Here is a 21,261-nt window from a genome sequence, read left to right on the forward strand (position 1 = left end):
AATGACCCTGACGGGATCTCGAACGCACCCCTAAATGACCCCGACCGGATCCTGAAAGCCATCTCTAAATTATCCCGAAAAAGTCCCGAAATGACCCTGACTGGACCCCGAAAGGATCCCGAAAACTTTCCAGAAATGATGTCGGAAAGGTCCTCAAATGATCTCCTAATAGTTCCGAAAAGACCCTGACGGGATCCCGAACGGATCCCGACAACTATCTAGAAATGATGTCGAAAGGGCCCGCAAATGATCCCGTATTAGTCGAGAAAAAGTCCCGAAATGACCCCGACGGGATGCCGAACGAATCCCAAAAACCATCCAGAAATGATGCCGGAAGGGACACCAAATGATCCCGAAAAAGTCCCGCAATTACTCCGACGGGATCCTGAACGGATACCGAAAACCATCCAGAAGTGATGCCGGAAAGGTCCTCAAATGATCACCTAATAGTCCCAAAATGACCCTGACGGCATCCCGGACGAATCCTGAAAACCAATCTTAAATGATGCCGAAAAAGTCTCGAAATGACCCTGATGGGACACGGAAAGGATCCCGAAAACTATCCAGAAATGATGCCGGAAAGGTCCTCAAATGATCACCTAATACCAAAATGACCCAAAAACTATCCCGGAAAGGTAACAAAAAATTCCGTAATGGCTCCTACGGCATCCCGGACGGATCCAGAAATGATCTCGGAAAGGTCCCCAAATGATCCCAAAATGGTCCCGAAATGACCCTGATGGATCCGGAAAACCATCAAGAAATTATGCCGAAAAAGTCTCGAAATGACCCTGATGGGACACGGAAAGGATCCCGAAAACTATCCAGAAATGATGCCGGAAAGGTCCTCAAATGATCACCTAATACCAAAATGATCCAAAAACTATCCCGGAAAGGTAACAAAAAATTCCGTAATGGCTCCTACGGCATCCCGGACGGATCCAGAAATGATCTCGGAAAGGTCCCCAAATGATCCCAAAATGGTCCCGAAATGACCCTGATGGATCCGGAAAACCATCAAGAAATTATGCCGGAAGGGTCCCCAAATGATCCCGAATAAAAAATAGAAAAAGTCACGAAACGACCCCTAGAGGATCCCCAAATGATCCCGTATTAGCCCCGAAAAAGTCCCAAAATAACCCTGACGGGATGCCGGACGAATCCCGAAGACCATCCAGAAATGATGCCTAAAGGGAATCAAAATAACCCCAAAAAAGTCCCGTAATGATCCCGGAAACCATCAAGAGTTTATCTCTCGAAGATACGCAAATGATCCCGACGGGATCCCGGACGGATCCCGAAAACAATCCAGAAATGATGCCGGAAAGGTCCTCAAATGATCCCCTAATAGTCCCGAAATGACCGTGACGGGATCCCGACAACCATCCAGAAATGATGCCGAAAGGGTCCGCAAATGATCCCGTATTAGTCGAGAAAAAGTCCCGAAATGACCACGACGGGATCCCGGACGAATCACAAAAACCATCCAGAAATGATGCCGGTAGGTATCCCAAATGATCCCGAAATAGTCCCGAAATGACCTCGTCGGCATCCCGGACGGATCCCGAAAATTATCCAGAAATGATGCCGGAAAGGTTCCCAAATGATCCCCTAATAGTCCCGAAATTACCCCGATGGGATCATGGACGGATCCCGAAAACCATCCAGAAATGATGCCGAAAGGGTTGCCAAATGAATGAAAAAGTCCCGAAATGACCCCGACGGGATGCCGGACGAATCCCGAAGACCATCCAGAAATGATGCCTAAAGGGAATCAAAATAACCCCAAAAAAGTCCCGTAATGATCCCGGAAACCATCAAGAGTTTATCTCTCGAAGATACGCAAATGATCCCGACGGGATCCCGGACGGATCCCGAAAACCATCCAGAAATGATGCCGGGAGGGTCCCCAAAAGATCGCGAAATAGTCCCGAAATGATTCCGGAATAGTCCCGAAAATGTCTCAAAATAACCCCGACGGGATCCCATACGGATCCCGAAAACTATACAGAAATGATCCCGGAAGGGTCCCAAAATGATCCCGAAAAAGTCCCGAAATTGCCCCGGCGGGATCCCGGACCGATCCCGAAAACCATCCAGAAATGATCCCGGAAGGGCCTCGATATGACCCTTACGGGATTACAAATAAGGTGAAGCTAATTATAAAACCATGTTAATAAGGCAGCAGGCGCAGGAGCGAATGAAAAGTTACATAGAAACGTACAGGTAAAGCTAATAAAAGCGTGCTAATAAAAACAATTGAAGGAGGGCGGATGGCGGGGATAAAAGGAGAGGACCACTGATCGGTCCTCCAAAATTGTCTAGATCTCGATCTGTATATGCCAGATACCAAAAACTATTGATTTAGGAGACAATTTATATTGAGTTATAACAATTTATAGATTTTACACCAGAGTGGTAGATAAAGGGGGGAAGGGGGCGGAGGGTGTCACTGCTTACTTTATAAGCCTTCGACTTATTTGACCCCTTGAGTCTGTGATATTGGTGAAGGCCAGTATACATAAAGTTATAATGTGTAAAAATTATTAAAAAGTAATTGCTCGAAGAGGTCGTGGGACCCCCACCCCTCTTTCCATGTTCGAAAAAAAACTCGCTAGTAGACTACTGTCTGTGTCCCATATTTCATCAAAATCCGTGTAGCCATTCTGGCGTGATTCAGTCGCAAAAACGAAAAAATATAATAATTAAATTATAACTGTTCCTAGGGGCGGGGACCACGCCCCTTTTCAAAAATATATAACTAGTAGATCCTTCTTGACTATTGGCTATATGTGTGCCAAATTTCATCCAAATCCGTCCAGCCGTTCTTGCGTGATTGAGTCACAAAGACAAACGTCTGGACAAACATCCAAACATCCAAACATCTTCACATCCAAACTTTGCCATTTATAATATATAGCCTTTACCCGCGGCCCCGTCCGCAAGGAGAAAATGAAATATGTGGGCTATTCACGTTAGCCTGCTTATAAAGTTATCTGTTTAAAATTTTTTGTCTGTCTAATGCATTTTATTTTTGTAATTGAGTAAAAAAAAGAACTTTATGAGCTGATAACCTGATAGGATCCCAAAATGATAACGAAATTATCCAGAAAAAGCCACGAAATGACCACGACGCTATCGCGGACGGATCCCGAAAACCATCCAGAAACACCCCGGAAGTGTTTCCAAAAGTTCCCGAAGTAGTCCCAAAAAAACCCGAAATGACAACGACACGATTCTAGACTTATCCAGATAACCACACAGAAATGATGCCTGAAGGGTACCAAATTGATCCCGAAATAGTCCCGAAAAAGTTCCGAAATTACCCTGACGGGCTCCCGGGCGGATCTCAAAAACCATCCAGAAAATATCCAGGAAGGGTCCCTAAATTATCCCGACATACTCCAGAAAATGTTCCGAAATGGCTCCGAGGGGATCCACGGCGGATCGCAAAAACCATACAGAAATGATTCCGGAAGGATCCCAAAATGATCCCGAAATAGTCCGGAAATTACCCAAATGGGTTCCCGCACAGATCCAGAAATGATCTCGGAAGGGTGCAAAAACTATCCCGGAAAAGTAACAAAAAATCCCGAAATGGCTCCTACGGCATTCCGGACGGATCCAGAAATGATCTCGGAAGGGTCCCCAAATGATCCCAAAATGGTCCCGAAATGACCCTGATGGATCCGGCAAACCATCAAGAAATTATGCCGAAAGTGTCCCAAAATGATCCCGAAATAATACAGAAAAAGTCACGAAACGACCCCTAGAGGATCCCTAAATGATCCCGTATTAGCCCCAAAAAGGTCCCGAAATAACCCCGACGGGATCCCGGACAAATCCCGAAAACCATCCAGAAAAGATGCCGGAAAGGTCCTCAAATGATCACCTAATAGTCCCAAAATGACCCTGACGGCATCCCGGACAGATCCCGAAATCCATCCAGAAATGATCCTGGGAGGGTCCCAAAATTATCCCGAAATAGTCTCGGAAAAGTCCAGAAATTACCCTGACGGGATCCCGGACGAATCCTGAAAACCAATCTTAAATGATGCCGAAAAAGTCCCGAAATGACCCTGATGGGACCCGGAAAGGATCCCGAAAACTATCCAGAAATGATGCCGGAAAGGTCCTCAAATGATCACCTAATACCAAAATGACCCTGACAGCATCACGGACTGATCCCGAAATCCATCCAGAAATGATCTTGGGAAGGTCCCAAAATGATCCCGAAATAGTCTCGGAAAAGTACAGAAATCACCCTGACGGGTTCCCGGACGAATCCTGAAAACCAATCTTAAATGATCCCGAAAAAGTCCCGAAATGACTCTGACGGGACCCCGAAAGGATCCCGAAAACTATCCAGAAATAATGCCGGAAAGGTCCTCAAATGATTTCCTAATAGTTCCGAAAAGACCCTGACGGGATCCCGAACGGATCCCGACAACTATTTAGAAATGATGCCGAAAGGGCCCGCAAATGATCCCGTATTAGTCGAGAAAAGGTCCCCAAATGACCCCGACGAGATCCCTGACGGATACCGAAAATCATCCAGAAATTATGCCGGTAGGTACCCCAAATGATCCCGAAAAAGTCCCCAAATTATCCCGACATACTCCAGAAAAAGTTCCGAAAAGGCTCCGAGGGGATCCACGACGGATCGCGAAAACCATACAGATATGATTCCCGAAGGATCCCAAAATGATCCCGAAATAGTCCAGAAATGACCCAGACGGGATCCCGCACAGATCCAGAAATGATCTCGGAAGGGTCCCCAAATGATCCCAAAAAGGTTCCGAAATGACCCTGATGGATCCGGCAAACCATCAAGAAATTATGCCGGAAGGGTCCCCAAATGATCCCGAAATAAAACAGAAAAAGTCACGAAACGACCCCTAGAGGATCTCCAAATGATCCCGTATTAGTCCCGAAATAACCCCGACGGGATACCGGACAAATCCCGAAAACCATCCAGAAATGATGCCGGAAGGGATCCCAAATGATTCCGAAACAATCCCGCAATGATTCCGACGGGATCCCGAACGGATACCGAAAATCATCCAGAAGTGATGCCGGAAAGGTCCTCAAATGATCACCTAATAGTCCCGAAATGACCCTTAAGGCATCCTGGACGGATCCCGTAAACCGTCCAGAAATGATGCCGGATAGGTCCCCAAAATATCACCTAATAGTCCCAAAATGACCCTGACGGCATCCCGGACTGATCCCGAAATAGTCTCGGATCCCGAAAACCATCCAGAAATGATGCCGGAAGAGCCCCCAAATGATCCCGAAAAAGTCCCCAAATGACCCCGACGAGATCCCGGACGGATCCCGAAAACCTTCCAGAAATGATGCCGGAAGAGCCCCCAAATGATCCCGAAAAAGTCCCCAAATTACCCCGACGAGATCCCGGACGGATCCCGAAAACCATCCAGAAATGATGCCGAAAGGGTCCCCAAATGATCCCGTATTAGTCGCGAAAAAGTCCCGAAATGACCCCGACGGGATGCCGGACGAAACCATCCAGAAATGATGCCAAAAGGGACCCAAAATAACCCCGAAAAAGTCCCGTAATGATCCCGGAAACCATCAAGAATTTATCTCTCGAAGGTACGCAAACGATCCCGAAAGTACCCCGACGGGATCCTGGACGGATCCCGAAAACCATCCAGAAATGATGCCGGAAGGGTCCCCAAATGATCGCGAAATAGTCCCGAAATGATTCCGGAATAGTCCCGAAAATGTCCCAAAATAACCATGGATGGTCTTCGGGATTCGCCCAGCATCCCGTCGGGGTCATTTCGGGACTATTTCGGGATCATTTTGGGATCCTTCCGGAATCATTTCTGTATGGTTATCGCGATCCGTCGTGGATCCCCTCGGAGCCATTTCGGAACTTTTTCTGGAGTATGTCGGGATAATTTAGGGACCCTTCCTGGATATTTTCTGGATGGTTTTTGAGATCCGCCCGGGAGACCGTCAGGGTCATTTCGGAACCTTTTCGGGATCATTTTGGAACACCTTCAGGGATCATTTCTGTGTAATTCTCTGGATACGGACCTTTCCGGCATCACTTCTGGATGGTTTTCGGTATCCGTCCGGGAGCCCGTCGGGGTCATTTCGGGACTTTTTCGCGACTAATACGGGATCATTTGGGAACCCTTTCGGCATCATTTCTGGATGGTTTTCGGGATACGTCCGGGATCCCGTCGGGGTCATTTCGGGAATTTTTCGCGACTAATACGGGATCATTTGGGAACCATTTCGGCATCACTTTTGGATGGTTTTCGGTATCCGTTACGGATCCCGTCGGAATCATTCCGGGACTTTTTCGGGATCAGTTGGGGTCCCTCCCAAAATCATTTCTGGATGGATTTCGGGATCTGTCCGGGATCCCGTCAGGGTCATTTAGCGATGCGTTCGAGATCCCATCAGGGATCATTTCTGGATCCGTCCGGGCTGCCGTAGGAGCCATTTCGGCATTTTTTGTTACTTTTCCGGGATAGTTTTTGGACCATTCCGGGATCATTTCTGGATCTGTGCGGGATCCCATCTGGGTCATTTCCGGACTATTTCGGGATCATTTTGGGATCCTTCCGGAATCATTTCTGTATGGTTATCGCGATCCGTCGTGGATCCCCTCGGAGCCATTTCGGAACTTTTTCTGGAGTATGTCGGGATAATTTAGGGACCCTTCCTGGATATTTTCTGGATGGTTTTTGAGATCCGCCCGGGAGACCATCAGGGTCATTTCGGAACCTTTTCGGGATCATTTTGGAACACCTTCAGGGATCATTTCTGTGTGGTTCTCTGGATACGTCTAGGATCGTGTCGTTGTCATTTCGGGTTTTTTTGGGACTATTCCGGGAACTTTTGGAGACCCTTTCGCGGCATTTCTGGATGGTTTTCGGGATCCATCCACGATAGCGTGGGGGTCATTTCGTAGCTTTTTCTGGATAATTTTGGGATCATTTGGGATCCTATCAGGTTGTCAGCTCATTTAGTTCTTTTTTTTTACTCAATTACAAAAATAAAATGCATTAGACAGAAAACAAAATTTTAAACAGATAACTTGATAAGCAGGCTAACGCGAATAGCCCATATATTTAAATTTCTTCTTGCGAACGGGGCCGCGGGTAAAGGCTAGTATATATTATAAATATATCATTATAAATATGTCATTTTGGGACTATTAGGTGATCATTTGAGGACCTGTCCGGCATCACTTCTGGATGGGTTTCGGTATCCGTCCGGGAGCCCGTCGGGGTCATTTCGGGACTTTTTCCCGACTAATACGGGATCATTTGGGAACCCTTTCGGCATCATTTCTGGATGGTGTTCGGGATACGTCCGGGATCCCGTCGGGGTCATTTCGGGAATTTTTCGCGACTAATACGGGATCATTTAGGAACCATTTCGGCATCACTTCTGGATGGTTTTCGGTATCCGTTCAGGATCCCGTCGGAATCATTGCGGGACTTTTTCGGGATCATTTGGGGTCCCTCCCAAAATCATTTCTGGATGGATTTCGGGATCTGTCCGGGATCCCGTCAGGGTCATTTAGGGATGCGTTCGAGATCCCATCAGGGTCATTTCGGGATTTCTTCGGGACTATATAGGGATCATTTCTGGATGGTTTACGGGATCCGTCCAGGATCCCTTAAGGGTCATTTCGGGACTATTAGGTGATCATTTCAGGACCTCTCCGGCATCACTTCTGCATGATTTTCGATATCCGTTCGGGATCCCGTCGGAATCAATGCGGGACTTTTTCAGAATCATTTGGGATCCCTTCAGGCATCATTTCTGGATTGTTTTCGGGATTTTTCCGGGATCCCGTCGGGGTTATTTCGGGACCTTTTCGGGGCTAATACGGGATCATTTGGGGATCCTCTAGGGGTCGTTTCGTGACTTTTTCTGTATTATTTCGGGATCATTTGGGGACCCTTCCGGCATAATTTCTTGATGGTTTGCCGGATCCATCAGGGTCATTTCGGGACCATTTTGGGATCATTTGGGGACCCTTCCGAGATCATTTCTGGATCCGTCCGGGCTGCCGTAGGAGCCATTTCGGAATTTTTTGTTACTTTTCCGGGATAGTTTTTGGACCATTCCGGGATCATTTCTGGATCTGTGCGGGATCCCATCTGGGTCATTTCCGGACTATATCGGGATCATTTTGGGATCCTTCCGGAATCATTTCTGTATGGTTATCGCGATCCGTCGTGGATCCCCTCGGAGCCATTTCGGAACTTTTTCTGTAGTATGTCGGGATAATTTAGGGACCCTTCCTGGATATTTTCTGGATGGTTTTTCTGACGGATTTGGATGAAATTTGGCACACATATAGCCAATAGTCTAGAAGGATCTACTAGCTATATATTTTTCAAAAGGGGGGAGGGCCCCGCCCCCTACGAACAGTTATAATTTAATTATTATATTTTTTAGTTTTTGCGACTGAATCATGCCAGAACGGCTACATGGATTTTGATGAAATTTGGGACACAGACAGTAGTCTACTAATATTTTTCGAACATGGAAAGAGGGGTGGGGGTCCCATGACCCCTTCGAGCAATTACTTTTTAATTATTTTTCACATTATAACTTTACGTATGCTGGGCTTCACCAATATCACAGACTCAATGGGTCAAATAAGTCGTGGGCTTACAAAGTGAGCAGTGACACCCTCCGCTCTCCCCCCACCCCCCTTCTACTCGTCTGGTGTAAAATCTATAAATTGTTATAACTCAATATACATTTTCTCCTAAATCAATAGTTTTTGGTATCTGGCACATACAGATCGAGATCTAAACAATTTTGGAAAAGCGAGCAGCGGTACTTCTCCTCCCGCACGCATTTATTAGCTTTACCTGTATGTTTCTTTGTAACTCTTCATTCGCTCCAACGCGCCTGCTGCCTTATTAAAATTGTTCTACAATTAGCTTCGCCTTATTTGTAATCCCGTTGGGGTCATATCGAGACCCTTCTGGGATCATTTCTGTATAGTTTTCGGGATCCGTCCGGGATCCCGTCGGGGTTATTTTCGGGACTATTCCGGGAGCATGGGTTTCGGGATCCGTTCGGCATCCAGTCGGGTTATTTTCGGGATCATTTGCGTACCTTTGAGAGATAAATTCTTGATGGTTTCCGGTATCATTACGGGACTTTTTCGGGGTCATTTTGGTTCCCTCCGCCATCATTTCTGGATGGTTTTCGGGATCCGTCCGGGATCCCGTCGGGGTCATTTCGCGACTTTTTCTGGATCATTTGGGGTCCCTTCCGGCATCATTTCTGGATAGTTTTCGGGATCCGTTCGGGATCTTTTCGGGACTATAAGGGGATCATATGAAGGCCTTTCCGGCATCATTTCTGCATAGCTTCCGGGATTCGTCGGGGATCATTTCGGGACTATTAGGAGATCATTTGAAGACCATTCCGGCATCATTTCTGCATAGTTTCCGGGATCCGTCGGGGATCTCGACGGGGTCATTTCGGGATCATTTCTGCATAGTTTCCGGGGTTCGTCCGAGATACCGTCGGGGTCATTTCGGGACTTTTTTTCTCGACTAATGCGGGATCATTTGGGGAACCTTTCGGCATCATTTCTGGATGAATTTCGGTATCCGTTCGGGATCCCGTCAGGGTAATTTCGGTACAATTAGGGGATCATTTGAAGACCTTTCCGGCATCATTTCTGCATAGTTTCTGGGATCCGTCGGGGATCTCGACGGGGTCATTTCGGGACTATTTCGCGATCATTTCTGCATAGTTTCCGGGGTTCGTCCGAGATACCGTCGGGGTTATTTCGGGACTTTTTCTCGACTGATACGGGATCATTTGGGGTCCCCTCCAGCATCATTTCTGGATGGATTTCGGTATCCGTCGGGGATCCCGTCTTGGTCATTTAGGGACTTTTTCTCTACTAATGCGGGATTATTTGGGGACCCTTTCGGTATCGTTACTGAATGGTTTTCGGGATCCGTCCGGGAGCCGCGCGGGATCATTTCGGGACTCTTAGGGGATCATTTGAGGACCTCTCCGGCATCATTTCTGCATAGTTTCCTGGATCCGTCGGGGCCCTCGACGGGGTGATTTCGGGACTATTTCCGCATCATTTGGGGTACCTGCAGGGATCACATCTGGATGGTTTGGTATCCGTCCGGGATCCCGTCGGGCTCATCTTGGGACTTTTTCGGGATCATTTGGGTTCCTCTCCGGCATCATTTCTGGATGGTTTTCGGGATTCGTCCGGGATCCCGTCGGGGTCATTTTGGGACTTTTTCGGGATCATTTGGGATACCTACCGGCATCATTTATGGATGGTATTCGGGATCCGTCTGGGATCCCGTCAGGGTGATTTCGAGACTATTAGGGGATCATTTGAAGACCTTTCCGGCATCATTTCTGGATAGTTTTGGGGATTCGTTCGGGAACCCGACGGGGTAATTTTGGGAATATTTCGGGATCAGTTTGGGGTACCCACCGGCATTATTTCTGAATGGTTTTCGGTATATGTCCGGGATCCCGTCGCGATCATTTCGGGACTTTTTCGTGATCATTTGGGGTCCCTTCCGGCATCATTTCTGGAGGGTTTTCGGGATCCGTCCGGGATCCCGTCGGGCTCATCTTGGGACTTTTTCGGGATCATTTGGTTTCCTTTCCGGCATCATTTCTGGATGGTTTTCGGGATTCGTCCGGGATCTCGTCGGGGTCATTTCGGGACTTTTTCGGGATTTTTCGCGGTCCCTTCCGGCATCATTTCTGGGTGGTTTTGGGGATACTGTCTAGGTAATTTCATGATTTCTTCGAGATCATTTGGGGGTCCCGTCAGGCATCATTTCTGGATGATTTTAGAGATCCCTCCGGGATCCCGTTGGGGTAATTTCGGGACTATTTCGGGATCATTTGGTGCACCTTCCGGCATCATTTATACATGGTTTTCGGGATACGTTCGTTATCCCATCGGGGTAATTTCGGGACTTTTTCTCGACTAATACGGGATCATTTGGGGTAGCTTCCAGCATCATTGCTAGATGGTTTTCGGGATCCGTCCGGGATCCCGTTGGGGTAATTTCGGGACTATTTCGGGATCATTTGGGGTACCTTCCGGCATCATTTGTAGATGGTTTCCGGGATCCCGTCGGAGTCATTTCGGAATTTTTCGGGATCATTGGGGGTGTTTTTCGGCATCATTTCTACATGGTTTTCGGGATGCGTCCGGGATCCCGTCGGGGTCAATTCGGGACTTTTTCTCAACTAATTCGGGATCATTTTGAGACCCTTTCGGCATCATTTCTGAATGGTTTTCGGTATCCGTCCAGGATCCCGTTGGGGTCATTTCGGGACTATTAAGGGATCATTTGAGGACCTTTCCGGCATCATTTCTGGATAGTTTTCGGGATCCGTCCGGGATCCCGTCGGGATCATTTCGGGACTTTTTCGGGGCTATTTCGGGATCATTTGTGTATAGTTTTCGGGATCCGTCCAGGATTCCGTCGGGATTATTTTGGGACATTTTCGGGACTATTCCGGGATCATTTCGGTACTATTTCGGGATCATTTGGGGTACCTCACGGCTTCATTTCTAGGTGGTTTTCTGGATCCGTCCGGGATCCCGTCGGGGTAATTTCGGGACTTTTTCTCGACTAATACGGGATCATTTGGGGTAGCTTCCGGCATCATTGCTAGATAGTTTTCGGGATCCGTCCGGGATCCCGTCAGGGTCCTTTCGGTACTATTTCGGGATCATTTGGGGTACCTTCCGTCTTCATTTCTAGATGGTTGTCGGGATCCGTCCGGGATCCCGTCAGGGTCATTTCGGGACTATTTCGGGATCATTTGGGGTACCTTCCGGCATCATTTCTAGATGGTTTTCGGGATCCGTCCGGGATCCCGTCAGGGCCATTTCGGGACGTTTTCTCGACTTATACGGGATCAATTGGGGACCCTTTCGGCATCATATCTGGATTCTTTTCGGGATCCGTCCGGGAACCCGTCGAGGTCAATTCGGGACTTTTTTTCAAATAATACAGGATCATTTGGGGTAACTTCCGTCATCATTGCTAGATGGTTTTCGGGATCCGTCCGGCACCATTTCTAGATGATTTTAGGGATCCGTACGGGATCCCGTCAGGGTCATTTCGGGACTATTTCGGGATCATTTGGGGTATTTTCCGGCATCATTTCTGTATGGTATTCGGGATCATTTGGGGTCCCTTCCGGCATAATTTCTGGATGGTTTTCGGTCATTTCGGGGACTATTAGGGTATCATTTGAGGACCTTCCGGCGTCATTTCTGGATAGTTTTCGGGATCCATCCGGGATCCCGACGGGGTCAATTCAGGACTTTTTCTCGACTAATACGGGATTATTTCGGGACCCTTTCGGCATTATTTCTGGATGCTTTTCGGGATCCGTCAGGAATCCCGTCGGGGTTATTTCGGGACTTTTTCGGGACTAATACGGGATAATTAGGGGAGCCTTTCGGCATCATTTCTGAATGGTTTTCGGGATCCGTACGGGATCCTGCCAGGGTCATTTCGGGACTATTTCGGAATCATTTGGGGTACCTTCCGGCATCATTTCTGTATGGTTTTCGGGATTCGTCCGGGATCCCTTCGGGGTCATATCAGGAACTATTCGATATCATTTGGGGTACCTTCCGGCATCAATTCCAGATGGTTTTCGAGATCCGTCCGGGATCCCGTCGGGGTCATTTCGGGACTTTTTATCGACTGGTATCGGATCATTTGGGGACCCTTTCGGCATAATTTCTGGATGGTTTTCGCGATCCGTCCTGGATCCCTTCGGGGTCATTTCGGAACTTTTTCGGGACTATTTCGGGATCATTTGGGGTATTTTCCGGCATCATTTCTGTATGGTATTCGGGATCATTTGGGGTCCCTTCCGGCATAATTTCTGGATGGTTTTCGGTTAATAAGGCAGCAGGCGCGGACGGGGCCGCGGGTAAAGGCTAGTTTATAATATATATTAGATATTAGATTAGATATTATAGTTTAGTACATACTTAAAAAAATTGTGATTACAAATAATTATTATTTATGCTATTTAATAACTTTAAGATCGTTTTATCTTAAAATTTATGTGCGATGAAGACAAATTTAATGTAAAAAGTCCTTTTAACAGATGTATTCTTAACATTTTATGATAAAACGGTCTTTAGAACAATTGTAAATGAATTTTTTTATTACTAAATAAACGTTTTCATTAAAAATTAAGAAAATTTTGGAGATTTTTTGGGTATTTTGGAGTTTTTTAGGTTTTTTTTTTTTTTGGTATTTTGGAGCTTTTTTAGGTATTTTTTGGGTATTTTGGTAAACATTTTGAGCATTTTCAGACATAAAATTTTTCCGATATGGCATCCCTACAAAAATACAACCCTGTGTTATGGGAAATTTTTAGTTAGAGAGGAGCAACTATGCATTTTTCCTTATGGCACTTTGGTATAAGTGTGAGAAGGATGCGCGATCACACGTACACGACTCGCTCAAGGGGAAAGTGGATAAAATCCGCACTCTGCCTATACAAAATTATCTATGTTTTTATCCACTTTTTTACTCAATCATTATCCAGTTTTTTACGCAGTTTTGCTTGGCAGTGTCTGTAAGCAATTATACATACATACATACATACATACTACACACACATAATTATTGTTTGTAAACAAAGATTTCTGTAAGCAATAAAATACTCTTTGTTTTAAAATATCTATAAGCAATAGCATATCAGTTGTTTGTCTCATAAGTAACAATAGCCATAAGATAACACTACACTAAACACTTAAACAGTTTTAAGAACGTTATCTATACAACAAAGAATAGTGAACCCAAATAGCTATCTACAGTCGTAGGTAAACATTAAACAATTAACAAGGTGATAATTCCCTGCGATAAGAACCGCCGTATCTCAGTAGTATAAATATAACTAAGATTCATGTAAACAAGCAGTCTAAAGAATATCAATAAAGAGCACGCACTTCGGCGTAGTAAAAATGTTATTTTTTTTTCTCATATCGTATAATCGATATTAACCGGGGACTCGTCCGTTCTTTCCTGAACAAGCCATATCCTGCATTACAGGACAAAAATAAAAAAATCCCGTTCATAAAGAAGGAAAAAAACTAGATTCCTAAAAAATTGGGATAATACGGATAAGTCTTGAAACAAAGATAATCCATCCAAGCAGCGCTATAAGTGAGACAAAGAGTGAATCCCGAAACCAACGGACAACACCCTAGAGTTACGAAGAAAACGGCAAACGTTTTTCGACTTATCACGTACATCGCTGAACATAGACTACGAAATGACCGCACAGGAGATAGCAAACCTAAGGGCACATATATCTGCCTTGACCACAACCCTGAATGAAACCCAAGAGGGGATGAATTCTCTTGAAACCAATGGAACAGTCACAGTCACAGATCAATACCAAGGCTGTGCACCCAACATTACTGATGCGTCGCAAATTAACTTAGAAATTTTTAAAATGCTTCACAGGCGACACGAACAATTATAGATCGTGGAGAAAACGTGCCTGGACACACATGGAAAACATCAAGAATTACGCTACTACACCCACGTATTACACGGCACTCTCGATTGTACATTCGAAAATTCAAGGACATGCGGCCGATATTTTAATAAACCACGACACCAAATTCAATTTTTATTCTATAATAAATCGTCTCGATTACACTTACGCGGACCAGAGACCTCTGTATGTGTTACTCGAAGAAAGTAAGAGAATAAGGCAGGGGAAAAGAACCTTGGCGAAGTTCCATAGCGAAGTTAGTAAATCGCTTAACCTTGCGCTCACTAAAGTCGAGATGGATAGCTTAGGGAATCCCCCAGCCATGAAGAAGTATGTAAACCAGGAAGCTGTAAGAACATTCATTCTTGGCCTGAACAGCAAATATACCAGCGGCACCCTCCATAGCCACAATCCAAAGAATTTACAAACTGCTTATGCTATCGCAAGTACGATACACCACGATAATGTGAACTCACAATTCGACTTTCTGCAATATAATCAGCACCGACAAAATAATACATGGCAGTATCAAAACACAAGCAGAAGATATCACGAGGAACCACAAAGATACAGACCTAACGTGCAGGTGCAATATAATCAAACTGCGCCAAGGCAACATCACCAACCAATGGACGTAGATCCATCAAATCAGTACAAGAGACCACCACAGCAAAACAGCTATGACCGTCAAATGCAAGGACTACCTTCAAATAATCCATTTCGTGGAGATCCTCAAAAAAGAGAACGAAATCCGTCATCTCGCTATTTCAACGCACAACAGAAGGGACAACGTGTTAACCAAACACGCGACGAAGAATTACAATCACTTGCACCGGAAGATGACGAATATGAAACAGGCAGGGTTTTTTTAGGCGTATGAACGATTTGCCGTGTCTGCAACGCCACTGCAGGGATACAGGCAAACTTATCAACATCCTGATCGACACCGGAGCAACAAATCTAATCTAATTCTAATATATATCTAATCTAATATATCTAATATATATTATAAATGGCAAAGTTTGGATGTTTGGATGTTAAGATGTTTGGATGTTTGTCCAGACGTTTGTCTTTGTGACTCAATCACCCAAGAACGGCTGGACGGATTTGGATGAAATTTGGCACACATATAGCCAATAGTCTAGAAGGATCTACTAGCTATATATTTTTCAAAAGGGGGGAGGGCCCCGCCCCCTACGAACAGTTATAATTTAATTATTATATTTTTTAGTTTTTGCGACTGAATCATGCCAGAACGGCTACATGGATTTTGATGAAATTTGGGACCCAGACAGTAGTCTACTAGCGAAATCTTTTTCGAACATGGAAAGAGGGGTGGGGGTCCCATGACCCCTTCGAGCAATTACTTTTTAATTATTTTTCACATTATAACTTTACGTATGCTGGCCTTCACCAATATCACAGACTCAATGGGTCAAATAAGTCGAGGGCTTACAAAGTGAGCAGTGACACCCTCCGCCCCCCCCCTTCTACCCCTCTGCTGTAAAATCTATAAATTGTTATAACTCAATATAAATTTTCTCCTAAATCAATAGTTTTTGGTATCTGGCACATACAGATCGAGATCTAAACAATTTTGGAAAAACGAGCAGCGGTACTTCTCCTCCCGCCATCCGCCCTCCATCAATTGTTTTTATTAGCACGCTTTTATTAGCTTTACCTGTATGTTTATTTGTAACTCTTCATTCGCTCCAACGCGCCTGCTGCCTTATTAAAATTGTTCTACAATTAGCTTCGCCTTATTTGTAATCCCGTTGGGGTCATATCGAGACTCTTCTGGGATCATTTATGGATGGTTTTCAGGATCCGTCCGGGATCGCGCCGGGGTCATTTCGGGACTTTTTCGGTACTATTTCGGGATAATCTTGGGACCCTTGCGGGATCATTTCTATAGTTTTCGGGATCCGTCCGGGATCCCGTCGGGGTTATGTTCGGGACTATTCCGGGATCATTTCGGGATTTTTTCACAAACATTTAGGGACCTTTTCCGGCAACATTTCTGGTTGGGTTTCGGGATCCGTTCGGCATCCAGTCGGGGTATTTTCGGGATCATTTGCGTACCTTTGAGAGATAAATTCTTGATGGTTTCCGGGATCATTACGGGACTTTTTCGGGGTCATTTTGGTTCCCTTCCGCCATCATTTCTGGATGGTTTTCGGGATCCGTCCGGGATCCCGTAGGGGTCATTTCGCGACTTTTTCTGGATCATTTGGGGTCCCTTCCGGCATCATTTCTGGATGGTTTTCGGGATCCGTTCGGGATCATTTCGGGACTATAAGGGGATCATATGAAGGCCTTTCCGGCATCATTTCTGCATAGCTTCCGGGATTCGTCTGGGATCATTTCGGAACTATTAGGAGAACATTTGAAGACCTTTCTGGGATTATTTCAGCATAGTTTCCGGGATCCGTCGGGGATCTCGACGGGGTCGTTTCGGGACCATTTCGGGATCATTTCGGCATAGTTTCATTTCTGGATGGTTCTCGGGATCTGTACGGGAACCCATAAGGGTAATTTCGGAACTTTTTCGGGACAATTTCTGAATCATTTTGGGACCCCTCCTGGTTAATTTCTGGATGATTTTCGGGATCTGTCCTGGAATTTTAGTATCATCTTGGGACCCTTCCGGGATCATTTTAGGCCTCTTCGCAACCGGTAGTTCAGCACACATGCCTTTTTAATTATGAGCTTTTATGGCCGTTGATTTGCTGCTAATTATTCGTAATTAAAATTCGGTATGTTTTATCTTCAATCTAACACAGCTTCTTCGTTCTATTTTTGAGCTTTTTAAATGAATCGTGTAACGAACTGTTATAACTATAATTACACTTTTTGTAATATTTTAACTAACTAAATACCCGAAAAAGCAACAGTATTTTCATCTAAAAAATTCTCTTTGGTTTTAGCTAATTGTAGTTTCACTCCTTTGTTCTATGAGTAATAATTCTTTCACCCCTTTCATATCAGTTAATTTAATTTAAAAACAAAATGTATTTTTTTAATTCGAATAAACTGTATTGACTATTCATGAAAGTGTGCCTTTCAGCTTATCTTCTCATTTAGTTCTCTTTTTTTACTAAATTACAAAAAAAAAATACATTAGACAAAAATAATTTTTAAACAGATAACTTGATAAGCAGGCTAACGTGAACAGCATATATATTTAATTTTCTCCTTGCGGACGGGGCCGCGGGTAAAGGCTAGTATAATCTATATACATAAAAAGAAGTGTACATTTTGATTGTCACTCCATAACTCGAGAACGGCTCGACAGATTGCCATGAAATTTTTAGGAAAGATACAGGAAGGAGAGATGATGGTTATTTGATTTTGAAATCCCAAACCGGTTTAGCCATATATATATATAAATCAAATTCTGTGTGTGTGTGTGTTCGCTATGGAAACGTATTTCTCACACATCAATCATCACCAAATTTAGATTATGGGTTCCTTCGATCAACGGGAAGGTTTTAGGCTAAAAATAATTTCGATATATAAAAGGGGCGTGGCACCTCCCATACAAATGGAATCTTTGGTACTGCATAACTTTGAAGGTATACATGCCAGAACATTGAAATTCAATGAGGAGTTATATGAGGTCAATCCCTAACACCACCAAGAAAATGCGGAATTTGGAGAAAGGTGGCGTGGCAACTCCCATACAAATGGAATCTTTAGTAATGCATAACTTTGGAGGTATACATGCCAGAACATTGAAATTCAGTAAGGAGTTATATGAGGTCAATCCCTAACACCACCAAGAAAAGGCGGAATTGGGAAAAAGGGGGTGTGGAACCTCCCATTCAAATGCAATCTTTGGTACTGCATAACTTTGAAGGTATACGTGCCAGAACATTGAAATTCAGTAAGGAGTTATATGAGGTCAATCCCTAGCACCACCAAGAAAATGCGGAATTGGGAAAAGGGGGGCGTGGAGCCTCCCATTCGAATGGAATATTTGGTACTGCATAACTTTGAAGGTATACATGCCAGAACATTGAAATTCAGTAAGGAGTTATTTGAGGTCAATCCTTAACACCACCAAGAAAATATGGAATTGGGAAAAAGGAGGCGTGGCACCCATACAAATGGAATATATTATACTGCATATATCTGGATGTCGTAATAGTAGGATAATTAAAATTGGTAAGGAGCTATGTGACGTTAAGTCCTAAAACCTCCAGCAAAATGTGGAATGGGGAAAACTGTGGATGCCGTACAAACTTAAGTTATTTTAACACCTAAAATTTGACTGCATTGTTGAGTTTAGCTGTTATACCTTTTGGACGTTTAGTAATCTGCCGCTGTTAAAAAAATTGTTTAGCTTCAGTCTATCTACATCTTCTATAAAAATCAAATTCTGTGTGTGTGTTCCCTATGAAAACGTGTTTGCTATACTTCGATCATCGCCAAATTTTGGCTCGAGGTTCCTTCGATCAAGACGAAAGTTTTTCATATTTCAGAATTAAGAATTTTAAATTTAAATGTTTTTGTTTTTTGGCTATGCGAAAGAAATATCTTAGCTCCCAAAAATGATCATGTTAACAAAATCAATGATCGCTTTCAAAATCAATTTCCTGGTGAAGTGACGAAATATAAATCGATCGACACAGTTACAGATGAAGATAAAATTGTGAATTATCAAAATGAATTTCTATGCTCCTTAGAACCAAAAGGAATGCCTGCGCATATATCAATTTTGAGAATTGGCTCACCAGTCGTGCTTCTTCGAATGCAATCAAACCAACAATCATCAGCGGTAAAAGCAATACAATAATATAAAATAAGATACAATAAGATACAAGAATAAAATGTTTTAACAGAAAATTTCACCAAATATGCGTACAAAATTCAATTCAATTTACAGAACAATAAATTAAATTATCAACACCCAAAACAGAAAAAATAACGCAACATCCATTCGATCTCGGGCGTTTCAACGTGCGCCTGGTAAAGCTAGTCTAATCTAATCTATCTAATCTAATATATCTAATATATATATTATAAATGGCAAAGTTTGGATGTTAAGATGTTTGGATGTTTGTCCAGACGTTTGCTTTGTGGCTCAATCACCCAAGAACGGCTGGACGGATTTGGATGAAATTTGGCACACATATAGCCAATAGTCTATAAGGATCTACTAGCTATATATTTTTCAAAAGGGGGGAGGGCCCCGCCACCTACGAACAGTTATAATTTAATTATTATATTTTTTAGTTTTTGCGACTGAATCATGCCAGAACGGCTACATGGATTTTGATGAAATTTGGGACACAGACAGTAGTCTACTAGCGAAATCTTTTTCGAACATGGAAAGAGGGGTGGGGGTCCCACGACCCCTTCGAGCAATTACTTTTTAATTATTTTTACACATTATAACTTTACGTATACTGGCCTTCACCAATATCACAGACTCAATGGGTCAAATAAGTCGAGGGCTTACAAAGTGAGCAGTGACACCCTCTGCTCCCCCCCCCCCCCCCTTCTACCCCTCTGGTGTAAAATCTATAAATTGTTATAACTCAATATAAATTTTCTCCTAAATCAATAGTTTTTGGTATCTGGCACATACAGATCGAGATCTAAACAATTTTGGAAAAGCGAGCAGCGGTACTTCTCCTCCCGCACGCTTTTATTAGCTTTACCTGTATGTTTCTTTGTAACTCTTCATTCGCTCCAACGCGCCTGCTGCCTTATTAAAATTGTTCTACAATTAGCTTCGCCTTACTTGTAATCCCGTTGGGGTCATATCGAGACCCTTCTGGGATCATTTTTGGATGGTTTTCGGGATCCGTCCGGGATCCCGTCGGGGTCATTTCGGGACTTTTTCGGTACTATTTCGGGATAATTTTGGGACCCTTGCGGGATCATTTCTGTATAGTTTTCGGGATCCGTCCGGGATCCCGTCGGGGTTATTTTCGCGACTATTCCGGGATCATTTTGGGATTTTTTCACGAACATTTAGGGACCTTTCCGGCAACATTTCTGCGTGGGTTTCGGGATCCGTTCGGCATCCAGTCGGGGTATTTTCGGGATCATTTGCGTACCTTTGAGAGATAAATTCTTGATGGTTTCCGGTATCATTACGGGACTTTTTCGGGGTCATTTTGGTTCCCTTCCGCCATCATTTCTGCATGGTTTTCGGGATCCGTCCGGGATCCCGTCGGGGTCATTTCGCGACTTTTTCTGGATCATTTGGAGTCCCTTCCGGCATCATTTCTGGATGGTTTTCGGGATCCGTTCGGGATCATTTCGGGACTATTAGGGCATCATTTGAAGACCTTTCCGGCATCATTTCTGCATAGCTTCCGGGATTCGTCGGGGATCATTTCGGGACTATTAGGAGATCATTTGAAGACCTTTCCGGCATCATGTCTGCATAGTTTACGGGATCCGTCGGGGATCTCGAAGGGGTCATTTCGGGACTCTTTCGGGGTCATTTCTGCATAGTTTCCGGGGTTCGTCCGAGATACCGTCGGGGTCATTTCGGGACTTTTTCTCGACTAATACGGGATCAGTTGGGGTCCCTTCCAGCATCATTTCTGGATGGATTTCGGTATCCGTCGGGGATCCCGTTTTGGTCATTTCGGGACTTTTTCTCTACTAATACGGGATTATTTGGGGACCCTTTCGGCATCGTTACTGAATGGTTTTCGGGATCCGTCCGGGATCCCGTCGCGATCC

At 44.4% G+C, this 21,261-nt stretch overlaps 2 protein-coding genes across 2 annotated transcripts in view; both read left to right on the plus strand.

Moving 5' to 3' along the window:
• LOC137235249 (glutamate receptor ionotropic, kainate 2-like) overlaps positions 1-21,261 on the plus strand; it is a 650,404-nt gene that overhangs the window by 174,341 nt on the left and 454,802 nt on the right. The window lies entirely within an intron of this gene.
• LOC137234731 (uncharacterized) lies at positions 14,763-15,436 on the plus strand. The gene has a single exon (XM_067758182.1). It carries the CDS (start codon positions 14,852-14,854, stop codon positions 15,434-15,436), a length of 585 nt encoding a protein of 194 aa, XP_067614283.1. The 5' UTR covers positions 14,763-14,851.

Source organism: Eurosta solidaginis, chromosome X, assembly GCF_040869045.1.
Source record: "Eurosta solidaginis isolate ZX-2024a chromosome X, ASM4086904v1, whole genome shotgun sequence".
NCBI classification, from domain to species: Eukaryota; Metazoa; Arthropoda; class Insecta; order Diptera; family Tephritidae; genus Eurosta; species Eurosta solidaginis.